We start from the raw sequence: 13,957 nt of genomic DNA on the forward strand, positions 1-13,957 counted from the left end.
GTTTCGAATCTCACCCTTGACATCTATTTGATGTGGGAAATACTCTGCACCTTCATCCTGTGTGGGCCCAGATTTAAAAGCCTGACAGGTGCCCAGAGCCAGGGTTCCTGAAGAGCCTGTCATGCAGCAGTCCTCCTCTGGGCACTCAGAAATGAGGGGCCAGTTTTGCCTGAGCTGAGCACCCAGCAGCTCCCAGTGAGAGCCATGGTTGCTGCCGCTCACTGCCGATTCCTTTTTGCAGTCCTCACCACTTCAGCTGCTTGAGTGCATGATGAGCTCATCTGAAAAATCTGGTCATCCTTGCTTGGTGCTGAGCATTTTTGAAACCTGGGTTCTTTGAATTTAGAAACAAAACCAAAAGAAAACCCTCCTCCCCATCCCCAATCCCAACTGATAAAAAGTTAGGGTGGAGCAAAAGCAATTACCCCTGTAATGATTCTTGACAGCACTGACAGGATCGAACAATGAGCACTTCTCCCCCTCGCACCCCCCGAGCTGGAGATTGGCAGTGCCCTGGGTGAAACCTGGATCCACTATTGAGTAATCAAATAACGTGCTTGCATCTGAACATGTTATCCAGCTAATCCTATTTATATATATTTTTAAAAGAGGCTTAAGAAAATTACCCATCTTTTTAATGCAGCACTAAGGTTCTCTGCTCTGATAAGGAAACATTTTGTAATACAATAAAGGCTCTAGGAAGCCTCTGGGTACACCAGACCAGCAGAGAACATGCGTGGAGAGAGGATGTGTGGGACATAAACAAGGGACCCCATCCTTTTATGGGAAGGAAATTCGATCATTTTCACATCCTGCCTTTCCAAGAGCTTCATCTCCTTGAGTCCTCTTCTCCCCTTGTCTCCCCTCTTCCTGTCCCCCTTCCCCCACGGAGGGCTTCCTCTTGGATTATCTTTTGTTTGCTCAGAATGAGGGACAGGATAAGCCAAGTAGGGACCTCTGGAGTTCTGCTTTTGTATAAGCACCGCTGTGAAGGAGAACAGTTATGTTCCCTGTTGTCGTGGTTTAACCCCAGCTGGCAACTAAGCATCACACAGCCACTCGCTCACTCCCCCCCGGTGGGATGGGGAGAGAATCAGAAGAGTAAAAGTGAGAAAACCCGTGGGTTGAGATAAAGACAGTTTGATAGGTAAAGCAAAAGCCACACACGCAAGCAAAGCAAACCAAGGAATTCATTCACTCCTTCCCATCGGCAGGCAGGTGTTCCGCCATCTCCAGGAAAGCAGCACTCCATCACGCGTAACGGTTACTTAGGAAGACAAACGCCAACACTCCGAAGGTCCCACCCTTCCTCCTTCTTCCCCCAGCTTCATATGCTGAGCATGACGTCATATGGTATGGAATATCCCTTTGGTCAGTCGGGGTCAGCTGTCCCGGCTGTGTCCCCTCCCAACTCCTTGTGCACCCCCAGGCTGCTCGCTGGTGGGGTGGGGTGAGGACCAGACAAGGCCTTGACTCTGTGTCAGGACTGCTCAGTAGAAATGAAAACATCCCTGTGTTATCAACACTGTTTCCAGCACAAATCCAAAACATAGCCCCATACTAGCTGCTATGAAGAAAATTAATTCTATCCCAGCCAAAACCAGCACACCTGTTTTAAATGTAAAGCATTGCCTTTCTCTTTTCTTTCCTCTGAAGAACAAACTAACCATCCTAGCCCCACAAACGCACGCACGCACACACACATACACACAAAGCCCCAGGGTTTCTGTGTCAGAACAGGCAATATTTTTAGCAGAGATCTGAAGAAATACAATCAGTATTTTCAACTCCTCAGTCTCTTTCAGCCCTTTGTTAAGTATTCATTCTTCTCCCTCTACATATTATCCCTTCCTACCTAGGTTTTTACTTTGGCAGCCAACTCAGTCACTGCAGTCAAGAGAGATATTCCTGCAATCATCTAATGCATTTTCCGTGCTTCAGCTGAATCTGTAGATGAAGGAAAAATATTTGTTAATAAGTTAAGAGTGCTGGGGATTGTGCACTGTTAAACTCCATGCACATACCATCTGTGTATGGTGGGAGGAGACAGATTGGTCTTTACTCTCCCAGTCAGTTATTGCAAGCTCGTAGAGTGTGCCTGTTCTTCTTTTGGACCACTTTGCCATACCACTATTTTTCTTTTCTCATTCACAGATCTCTCTACTACCACCTATTGCAGATGTCACTTCAAGCAAGCACTGAAACATGTGCCTAAATCTGTCCTTAGCTATTTAGGCAGACTTTTAATGTTAAAGACGCTTCTTCCTGAGCCAGGGTTCCCAGCTGGAGAACAGTTTCTCAGTATTGAACTGCTACCCTTTATTGCACCCACCATTATTGACAGGAGTTGTAGTCACTCCCCCAGACATCCTGGCTTGCTAAACTTAACGGAGCCTTTTGGAGCTACTTTTAACAACACTGAAGTAGCACAAAACATATGCCTGTTGTTGTTCAGAGGTGAAGGCCATACCTTGGCAATCAGAGCATGAAAGAGGTGATTCAAATAGCAAAGAAGGGGAATGTTGTGCACACAGTCTGGCTGCAATTCCCTTCCCAGGCTTTCAGATGCATTTGTGTCTGTGACCTTCTGGCTGACATCAAAGGGGTATTAATGTCCTCTGTGTACAGGTCAATTTTAAAACAAAAGAGATAAAAAGATATGATTCTCTTCTCCTGCTGTCCCAGCCCTATCCCAACACCCCCAGATCACATTGTTAGTTATATCTGGCAAACTACCACTGGTTTGAGTAGCACCATATGTACTGCAAATGGTGTGTGGTTTGGTGGCAGCAGGGGAGAAAGGGGAATCAGCTAAAGTGGTGCGGAAAGCAGTGAACAAGTCCCTAGTGCCTTCCAGACACTGGGGATGTGCTGGTTATTAGCATTCCCCAGGGATTATGCTCTTCAGAAACACAGGCTAGGGTTATGTTCCTCACACAGTGCAAGCCCTCAGCACTCCAAGAGGAAGAGGATGATAGGGTAGTGGCATTTGCTTGTTCTGCATAAATATGTGTTTAGGAGATAGCAGCTTAGTGCCAGACTATTGGGGTATATATTCCTCTGTGTGTGTGTGCGTGCGCACGCGTGGTTTCCTTTTTGACAGCAAGCTAAGAGCACGCTTAGCTGGAATAAACACATCTCACAGTGGAGAATCCACAGCTGGTAAGAAAGATGGCTGAGGAATATATTCTCTTCTCATCATAGTTACCTTCCCTCTTTCTCCTGTAGAGGCTTCAGTGCTGAGCAGTACTGTGTTGCTAAGGAGATAGAGCAAAAAGAGAAAGGAAGGAATCATGTTTGGGAGCAGGGAATTTACGTGTCATGCACCACTGTATGACTTTCTGAATTAGGGTATCTTAGTCTAGCATAAACTGTCCTTTCTAGGAAGAGCCGGACTGGGGAAGGGATGATGGGGAAGATTGTGATGGGCCCACGTACAATGTGCAGAGCTGGTCTGGAACTGGAAGAGGTGTAGAGCCAGGGGTGTGGAGGAAGGTCTTGTCTCACGGGCAGGACTAGAGACCAGCAAGCTGCTGTTTCTTAATTTGTGAAGAAAGGAATTTCCCTTGACAGCTTATCTGTGGAGCCTCTTCCACTGTTGCCTCTAGTTCCAGAAGGAAAAAAAATGTGTCCTCTGATCAATAGTTTTTTTTGACAGTGTGATTTAGCTGCAAAATTTTGTAGGGACTGTTTTACTGTCAAAAATAAATGTCTGCATCCACCAGCCTTACCAAGAGATAGAACTAACCAAATTAGTCAGCAGGAGAATGTGAAGAATTAGTATTGTGCCATTTTATTAGCTATAAATTAGCAAATATGGTACCATTTTATTAGCTATAAAAATATTTGAGGGCTGAAAAATATACGAGATGCTAATACTGTGGTTATTGACGTGAAACAATGTATTGAATCCATATTTTTAACAGATCTTGCTGTGCTGTGACTCAGCATACATTTTCCTGGGTTGCATCTATAATAGAGACAATCGGAGAGGAAAAGCTGCGCTTGGGTGGTGGTCTTATGACTAGTCCTAGGCTGAAGTGCCAGCTGGTGCATGTCTTTTTGGCAGCCACTCAAGCTGTTGTTTTGTTTTGGCAGCCCTTGTAGCCAGAGCATGCTGCTTTCTCAGTTTAGACTGACGAGAGAGATGTTGGTCCAAGGGTGTATTTTGGCACCGTAGAGCTAGAAAATTCTAGCTGTGCTGAGCCTGCTGTGTTGAAAGCCAAGTGTCCATTGTCAGATTCGCATCTGTCTCGCTGTGCTTCATGTAGGAGCTTGGAGGAATGCAGCCTCCATCCTATTTTGAAGTCTTTCTTCTTAATTTTTGCCACTCTGAAGGTATTAACCCCCTTGTAAGCCGCTACAAATCAGTAAAGAACAGCTGACTTGAGCAGAGCTATGCTCATCCACAGAAGACGAGTATCTAGCTTTTCTTGTGAAAGTTGCCTTTATGAAGTTTCTTTGTCTTAAAAATGCACCTCTCAATCACCCATCTCTGCATGTAGGTGGAGGTAGACTGCTCGTGCAGTGGAGTACTGCCAGTGGGACAGAAAAGATCCCCTAACTATTTAAAATCTCTTCATTTTTATAGTTCTCTTTCTCATTCTTTCTCTGCTTAGGAAGTTTATCCTCTGGGTGTTTGCCTTTAGATTGAGTGTTCTTTTTTTTATCTTTGGTTTTTGGCTTTTTTTACTGAGTAGTTCAATTTACCTTCTTTCTGAAAAATACGAAATACTCAACTACTGCTTTTTCGGAAATACATTCAGTACCCATGTATGAGCTATCCAGATTCTCACAATAAGCCATCTGGATATTCTTCAGACCAGTATCGGTGGCTCTTTTATACTCAAAATCTGTGGGGCAGTGAAAAGACATTCCAGGCAAGTCAGTTCTGGAATTAGCTTTTCATGGTGCCTACAAAAACAGTTTACTCAAAAGCCACAGATATGTGGGGGTTTGTGTGATATTTGTAATAGATGGTTTTTGCTATTAGTAAAAATAAATAAGCCAGTGTCTTATGGCTTAGGGTGGAAAGAAGGCAAGCCAAGATTTGCAGGGAATTTGGAAACCTCCCGTTTTTTAGTGCTCAACTTGAAGTATAGAAATTTAATTTCTGAGAGTGTCTTGAGTCCTTCCGCTCTGACAGTCAGGCTCCCCTTTAGGGCTTTGGGGTAGGCAGCCAGAACCACTGCCCGCTTGTCCTGCGGTTTGCCCTCTGGTGCCGTACATATCTTTAATGACACTGTGATGGTGGGTGTGAAATGGGTTGGTGCTTTCAATCCCCATTTCTAATGCGTATGAAGTCGAAAAAATAGTCTTGCTTACTGGCAGTCTTGATAAAATGGGATATATATTGAATGACAGGGAAGAAAAGCACTTGTCCTGAGAGCTTATTCCCCTGATCACTCTGACAATATCTTGGTGGTGTGAAGTGCCTGAATTTGGGCCGCTGTTCCTGCTGCTGTGAGTGCCCTGAAGCATGTCTACTACAAGGCAGCTGATCTAGAATAGTAATTCCTGATTAACTCTTTGTGGGGTTGCTTTTCTCCTGGAGTAAGTGTGTTTTATTCTGAGTATCTTAACCCACTTTCCAAGTGGATTAAGTAATTTCAGAAGAAGGCAGTCATAAGCCTTTAAAGAGGGAGTTAATCAAGAATAGATGCTTCATTTCAAATTAATGCCCTACCGTATTCTCAATTAACTGCATGTTTAGACCAGCCCTAAAACTCAACTAGTTCTCTAGGGTCACCGCTCTAAGTCCGTCTCATCAGCATCCATCTACATGTTCAGAATGTCAAAACATTATGTTTTCTTATGAGATGGAGAAAAATGGCTTTGTGGATAAAGAACAGAAGTTGAAAGCTGAAGTCCTGGCATTTTTTTTCTGGTTTTACCACACTTCTTGTGTGATTCACAATTTTCTTGCCTTCTCTGTCTCTCAATTTTCTGTCTTACAAAATAGGGATAATACCTTATCGTCTCTCAACATCCTTCAGGGAGATAGTGTTCATCAACATCCACATATTACCACCCAGATTCCCAGCAGAGAGAAAGGGAGAGATATGTAGCCTGGTGGATTGTCAGCCTCCAAACTCTGACCAGCTTTCCTTCCAGTTTGGAGCTAGAAGTGAGAATTCAGCTTTCAAAACTGGCATCGTACTTTGGTGCTTGTTGCAGGTACTAGGCACTTGAGAAAGCTGGTGGTTTTTTGATCTGGTGTTGCTGAGTACTTGAGCAAAACTGACTTATTTTATTTGGTTTTTTATATGCACACACACACTTATACTAAATATTTTATTTTATACTACAGGTACATAAAAAATGACTTATTTTATTTGTTTTTTTTATATGCACACACACACTTACACTAAATATTTTATTTTATACTACAGGTACATAAATGAGCATTCTTCCCACTCAGTGCAAGAAGGGGGAGGGAGAGGAACAGAGAAAGGAGAAGAGTAGTCTATTTAGCTGCCGAAGAGCCAGGATAGTTGGCCATCTGTGGTCACAGAGGTCAATCACACAGGGTTTGGTGGTGATCCATGGATAATCTAAGGAATGTCTCTAAACCTGGATATATATTTCCTCCTGTACATAAGGAGGAAGGAGCAGGAACCCTGTTTTCCCAAATCCAGTATTTATTTCATTTCCCACTTGCTTTATTTTGCAGGTGTTTTTCCAGGTCTGATCACCTCGCCCTCCACATGAAGAGACACATCTAAGTATCGGTCACCTTGGCATGGATGTCATCTGAGCTGAGCGTTGTGAGATGAAAGTGGAACTCAAGTTACAACGCACTGCCTTGCAGGAGAAGAGAACTTGATCATGTGTAATCCTCTGTACAGAGACCACACACTCACACTGTCATGCACCCAGTTATACTTCAATACGTACGTCGGTTCTTTATGCCTTGCCCCAGCTGGATGGGAGAAGACGCAGGCGAGGAAATGATGTAGGGGTGAAGTCAATGAGAAGGAACAATTACTTACAGTACTTCGTCCCTCTTGGATTTGTTTCCTGGTTTTTCCAGTGGAAATCAAAGAAAATGGAGGAGGCTTCCCTGCAGGTGGACGGCAGTAGGAGGGGCTTATTTAACTTGCTTCTCAGTGCAACTCAGTAGGAGAATATGTCGTCTTGAAGTTGCATATTTGTAGCACTAACTTTCTTTTTAAATAGATGGGGGGAAAACAATGACCTAGAAAACCAAATCCCAGTTTGGTAGCCAAAATTAACCTCTTGGTTCATTTGTCCTTTGTCTGAGAATTCCTAATGTTCAGTGCGTCAGACTTCTCACAGACACTTTGACCTGTCTTGGTCTTGGTTTTGGTTCTTCTTCCTAGAACTGAGCTATTGAGATCCTTTTAAGTCAATACCAGTGGCCTTAATGGCAGTAGACTGTGGAGTGACACTTGTGACACAAATATCCTCTTTTTCGCCTGAGTTTATGTCGACTTCACGGAGGACTATATTTTTGTTGGTTGTTTTTGTTTTAATTTTTGTTTTGGCTATTGCACAACATATGCACTAGGGACTCTGGAAGCTGCTGCCATGATGGCTAAGTGGCCAAAGGGTAAACCCCTGAGAAACAGCACCTAATATCTTTGTAGGCCTCACCTTATTGCCATAGCTAGGATGACTTCTTTATTTGTTGAACAAAAAACTTTAAAAGCTTATTTGGAAGCTTAAACATTTTTTTCTCTTTTCTCCACGAACAAGTGATCTTCAGAACTCCTTGTCTTCACCTGGATATCGGTCTGGGACTGGCCACACAGGCATGACTACAGGATTCCTTCCACATCATGTGAGCATGTTAGCCACAACCCACAGTGACTTAGTGATGAATTATGTTGCTTTTTCTTGCTGTTCTTCTATTAACCAATTTAAAACATTAGACTTTTGTTTGTGTAAAGAACACCTGCAGACGTTTTAATTTAAAGCTAATGTTTGTTGAGCATCTTTTACACACAAAAAAAAAGCCAAGCCAAAAATCCTACTTCAGTCTCTGAGTGGGAAATCGAGAACCTCTTCCAAGTACAATGGCGTCATTCAGCATTAGCCTTTTAAAGAAATTATCAAAGTCCTCCTTTTCCATTCATCAAGTTGATGCTGTAACCCACTCCTATATGAAAAAGTGTAACAGTGTGAACGGTGAAGGAAGGGTTGGATTTTACATACAGCAGTGAGGCTTTTCCAAATGATTGGTCTAAAGTATTACTAACCTAGAGGTCCATTTTGGCCTGCTCTGTGAACCGTCAAGGAGAAGTGGAGGTCTCATGCTCACCCTTCAGTCCTATTGATAATTTGATTTTGTTGGCTCCAAGTGGATTAAAGTCTTCATTACAAAAGAAAAACAAAAAATGTATTTACCATAACTTGCATTTGAAACTATTTGGCACTGACCCTGACTCCAAAGACTGCGTTTAGGACCATAAAAATGGCCTATGCAAGCAGGCAGGTGGTCATTAGGTTGTATATTTTGTATATTCTGGGACCATCCCTATAAGATGTGTCTAGAAATGAAACAAAATGGCGCGTGGTCCACAAATGGTTGCTGCTCTTTTATACTGTATTAGCCAACTGCCCTTCTTTGACTGTTTTGACTCATTGACTGTTAAATATTTCCCTTAATTTATGTTTTGGGAGGTAAAACTGTACTCTTAGGGGAAAAAAGAACAAACAAGAAACTGAATAGATGTTTAAGAGCCGTCACCGGGATCCTTGGCACTTGAATTCTCAGCATTTTGCAACCTTTGGTTCCAGTGAGAGATTGAATTTACTCAAAAGATGCTGTTTTTCCTCACAGTTTTCACAAAACACTGTGACTGTCAACTGAACACTTTGGGGACAAGGGGGAAATACGATGTCTGGCCCATATGGCATGAAATATGGACCAAAATCTAACCATCTTTTAGGGACAATGATGTAACATTCGTGCTAAGAGCATGAGAGCGAGCAAGAGAGAGAGTGAAAGAAAGAAAAGAAAGACAGACAGAGAGAAAGAGAGAGAGAGAACGAAAATTGAGTTTATTCCAAAGATTTTAAACTAACCATACTCTATATGTGTATATATATATGCTTACATATATATGTATACATTTAAAAATTGCGGAGCACTGCTTGCTGACAATCTCGTATTTCTCTACTTCTGTATTTGCATACTTTTTATGGCCATTCCACCCAGCTGTTCCACTGGGACTGAGGGCCCTAGAATCCAATTTGTGTTGGAATATATAGAGCATCCTGCCAGATGTCTAATGGGAACTGAAACCTCAGCTGTGTGAAACTGTAGAGCATCCAGTCAGTGCATTAGATTAAAAAAAGGGTAAGAGAATCCTAGAATTTCATTACTGTAGTGTCCTAAAGTGTGTGCTCTCAAACCCACCACTATGATATTCATTGGCTGTGAACCTGCATAAATATTCTCCTTTGACCTCTGAACACACCTGCCTTTAGACATGCTATCAGTAGTCTACAAACCGTAATTATTAAGTGACAGTTTAAGTACCAGACTCTATTTAAAATAGAAAAAATCAAGCAAGACTGTTTATTTACTTCCAGTTGTCATTTATGGTCTTGTTGACATCTTATTTAAATACAGCAGAACAAGGGCCCCATGGAAAAAACCATGCTGAAATGTCTGATTATTATTATCTAGAGGCAGGCCTACATCTAAATCATGGATCCAAATAGCCTAAAAAACATAGAGAAAAGAGGGATAAGAAACATAACCAGATTTCAGATTTCTCAGGCTCTCTCTGTAGCAGGTCTTGAACTCTGAAGCCAAATTTTGGGCTTTGGAACCATCTCTCCTGTTTGTAAAGGGAGATATTTTTCACCTGTATGCATAGTGTACTCAGTCAATCTCTGGACTTCAGTTTTTGGGTGCTCATATGCAAGTGTCTTAGTCATTACTAAAATTTTGAACCATAGCTGGTATTTTGTAGAAGGAGTCTCCATTTTGGAAAGGCATAATTAGCAACACATTCCAGGATTCGTTTTTTACAATGAAAAGTTTTGTTTCTTCGCAGATATTTTAAGCTGTGCATTTCAAACTTGTGTAATCTGTTACAGCTAGATCCTTTGTAGGCCTGTGTCTCCTTGCTAAAGTTGTACAGCTGTCCTCTATTTGTAAACTATGAGTAGAAACAGACTAATGAGGAAAGGCTAATCTTCTCTGTAAGGCTTCTTGGAAGCAAATGCGTAAATAGATGATTTGGTAACAGTTGAGGACTGAGTTATCCAGCTGTAGAAAGGAGAAGCTTAACCTTGTTTCCTTCATGCTAGATTTATGCCTATTTGCAAAAGAGAAGCCATTATAAGAAAGTCAGATTGTGGTTTCCAAGGGCATGGAACTATAGGATGAGAACAACTCGAGACAAAAGTCTCACAAAATAGTGTACATAGAGGAAGCAATTAAAGCAAATACGAGTTTTTGTGAATAGCTAAATCATATTTTGGAGCAGAGCAGTCAGTCATAGAATCATGCAGGTGGGAAGGGGCCTCCAGAGGCTGTTTTGGCCAACTTCCAACTAGAGCTGGTTGCTCAGGGCCATATCCAGCTGAGTTTTAAATATCCCCAAGGATGGAAATTTTACAACCCCTCTGTGCAAGCTGGTCCAATATTTGACCACCTTATGGTCAAATAAAGAAGTTAAAAAATCCGTGTGTAAAGTAGGAATTTTCCATGTTCCCACTTGTTTTCATTGCCTCTTCCACTGTGCACCTCCAAGAAGAGTCTGGCTTCTTCTCTAAACCCTCTGTTAGGTATTTGTAGACAGCAATAAGATCTACCCTTACCGTTCTCTTCCTGCGGTTGAACCACATCTCTCAGCTTCTCTTCATCCATCATGTGTTCCAGAACCTGATCTCCATGGTGGCTCTCCGCTAGATTCGCTCCAATAATTTTCTTGTAATGAGGAGACCAAAACCAGACAGAATATTCCGGATCAAGATGTACTTCATATGTTACGGTGTTGATATAATTTATTTATTCTGGATTTTTCCATTATCTAATTGAGACAAGCTATGCTCTATTTTGATTCTATTTTTGAAAACTGACTGACGAAAAACCATTTAGGAAGCACCAGTATAAAGATTTTTCTAATCAGATTTGCTGAATCTATATATAAAAATATGCTTATAGAAATATGCTTTCTATACTGCCAGCTTGAGGCCTGTTTTTCCAACATAATCATTGCTGTTTTACCTTAAACTAAAAAACCGTTTTGTTTCACTCATACTGTATCAAATATGAAGAAACATGAGACTGTATTTTAGTAACTTTTTAGACCAAAACAACACTTCAGTGCATCTTTGTTCTGTTTGTTTTTCCCCTTAGGAGATAAAGAGCAACCTAAAATATCACATGTATTTTATAAAGCTTGGTCTAACAGAAAAGGGGATTCCAGAGTCCAGAGTATTTTTCATTATCCCAGAGTGGTTCTTTTTCAATAGCCAGTACTCAGTCTAGAAAATTGTATTATCTGGATAAATTGGCAAATGAAGAAAAGAAAGGACGGACTGAAATCCTAAATTCTTTCAATGTCTTGGTCAAGGCCCTGGGCAGTCTGATCTAACTAAACTGTTTTTTAAACATAGGGCTGAATTAGGTGACCTCCAGAGGTACCTTCCAACATTAATTTTTCTGTGTTTCTGTGATTCGTTTCAGAGCTCCCACTGATTAAATGTGTACTGGTTCTAGTTCTTCCCAGTCTTGTGCTGGCGGAACAGACTGTAGGTCAGGTCTGTAGGGTTTCTCTCAAACTCTGATAGTTTCATCCTTGTTAAACTTTATAAGGCTTATTCATGAGAGAGACTTAGAGAGGAAGAAATCTTAAAAAAAACATAAACCCTTAGCAAACCAGTTTTAAGCAATATCATATCATGAGATGTGTCACAGCTGCAGGGACCAACCGGATGTAATGGAAACAAGTTTGCTAGCCTGGAAGACCCATGTGATGTCTCAAAAATTATTTCCAGGACCTGAAATCTAAGCCAACATATATTTCTACAAAGGTGAACATTAATTTTTTTTTTTTTTATTCATTCTTATTTTCCTCAGACTTTTTGGAATTGGGTTTACTGTTTTTTAAGGCTAGCACATTTTCACTTAATACATAGAAAGCACTGAGCAAACACAGATGAGGAAGAACCTCAATGCAAGAGGAGCCCCCAGGTCCTTACTTTTGGAACTGTTTTAACTTGAGGAGTAAAAAGGTAACTATTCATGAGGGTGTATGGCTAAAATGGAGTTGATCAATATGATAGTTGCAGTGATTGAGTGTATCTTATCTGGGACCTTTCTGATATCTATAGAGTCAGGCTTTCTCCCTCATTTTTACCAGGCCCTGGACAATTTAGGCTTTTTAGCTGTCTCTAACACAAAGGTTGTTCCTCCTATTTAACATAGTTTGTTTATCTGTGTACAAAAGAGGTCATAATTGGTGCTTTTGACAAAACTGATGAAAATCCAACTTGCTTAAGTGTTTCCTTTTCTCTGCCTGTTCCCTTAATGTGTGTCAAAATCTTTAAATTTAAAACATAAAAAAGAGGAAAATTTTGTAAATAATTTAATGTTACTAGGCCAGCACCCAGTGGATCAAGGGCTTTTATTCTTGATTTCATTCAGGACTTGGCACATTCTGTCATTCCATCCAGTAAGACTGTTTTTAGGCTTTCATATCCTGGATGACGCCTCTAACCCAACACTCTCTTAAAGTACTTTTTGCTGATTTCAGATGGAGTTGCACTTGCGAAGATCACCACATACCAAGAACAAAAACAATGCTTGACAATAACTCTAACTCTGTCTTGAAAAATGAAAGTTATTTCCTCCCAAGATACTACAACTACTCATTGACAAGTCTTGCCTGTCTTTCTTTAGCATTAAATCTACACCTTCTTGAATGATCATTTCCAGATCAAGCTTGGATATTCTTCTTCCTTTTGTCACATTTGTGTCTCTTTTTATTAATAGTTTAAGGATGACTACTGCAGTCTTTCTCCTCCACAGTTCTACGCTGTCTTCAGTGGCAAGATTTAGCGTTGTAAGAACTGTTGGATCTGGCCCACCAGGTACTAAGATCTGTCTTGTAAAGCTGAGACTTTCCTCCTCCCTTAGAGGAAGAAGTCCAAGACATACTTGTGCTATATAAGTTATATATATAATGATGTATATATAAATTATATACATAAAAATGTGGAGATGGGGGGGTAGGCTGCCTTTATCACCTCAAGAATGGGTTTCCCTACCTGAAAACTTTCAAATGCAGGTGTCATTTTTCAAACAGGGTTTTATAGTTTTCCTTAATGCTTGTTAATGGCATTTTTGGTGTAATAATTAAAGTTGGAACTCTTAGTGATTTTCAGAATGGAAGCTTTGATGATTTTTTTTAAGTGCTTTGGTCCTAACTTCTATATACTGCCAGAAAACAGGTTCTCCACCCTGTCTCTGTGTGGGTGTGGACGTACAACAGTATACCGTATATACCTACACAGAAGAGGAAACTGAGCTACTGACTTACAGTTTGTAGTAGCCAACCGTGCCTATTGCTTTGATTTAGGGAGGGCACTTGCTGTTGCCACTGCATTTTAGGAATCATGTCAGCTTCTGTAGGAAAGTTTTCAACAATGCTGGGAAATACATGTTGCTGTGTACTGTGAATGAGTAGGCTGCGAATTTGGGGATTGGGAGGGGAGGTGGGAAGGGAGGGGGATGAGGGCTTAGCATGTACACACTAAAAGTGAACTAGAATGGACAGAAAGGTGACAATTTTAGCCTTTATTGTTGGGCTCTTGGGGAAATTAAAAGCTAACACGCAGTCCCTATGGCTGAAGGACTGATCTTTACTTTATATTTTGCAACATATATTTTACCCATTGCTCTGTATTTTAAACCCCAGGCCTGTCAGATTCTGGAAGTAGATCAGAACACTGGTTTAAACACTACTTTGTT

General features: G+C 41.1%; 1 protein-coding gene across 1 annotated transcript in view; it reads left to right on the forward strand.

Annotated features, from left to right (window-relative positions):
* The window catches only part of KLF7 (Kruppel-like factor 7 (ubiquitous)), a 63,648-nt gene extending 50,146 nt beyond the window's left edge, over positions 1-13,502 (forward strand). The window contains exons 4-6 of the mRNA XM_009576048.1: positions 6,674-6,961; positions 7,720-7,804; positions 13,016-13,502. Of these exons, the coding sequence (XP_009574343.1) occupies positions 6,674-6,725 (52 nt within the window). The 3' untranslated portion in view covers positions 6,726-6,961; positions 7,720-7,804; positions 13,016-13,502. The remainder of the gene's footprint in view (positions 1-6,673; positions 6,962-7,719; positions 7,805-13,015) is intronic.
* Positions 13,503-13,957: the final 455 nt, after the last annotated feature.

This window comes from Fulmarus glacialis, unplaced genomic scaffold (assembly GCF_000690835.1).
Source record: "Fulmarus glacialis isolate BGI_N327 unplaced genomic scaffold, ASM69083v1 scaffold7614, whole genome shotgun sequence".
Classification (NCBI taxonomy): domain Eukaryota; kingdom Metazoa; phylum Chordata; class Aves; order Procellariiformes; family Procellariidae; genus Fulmarus; species Fulmarus glacialis.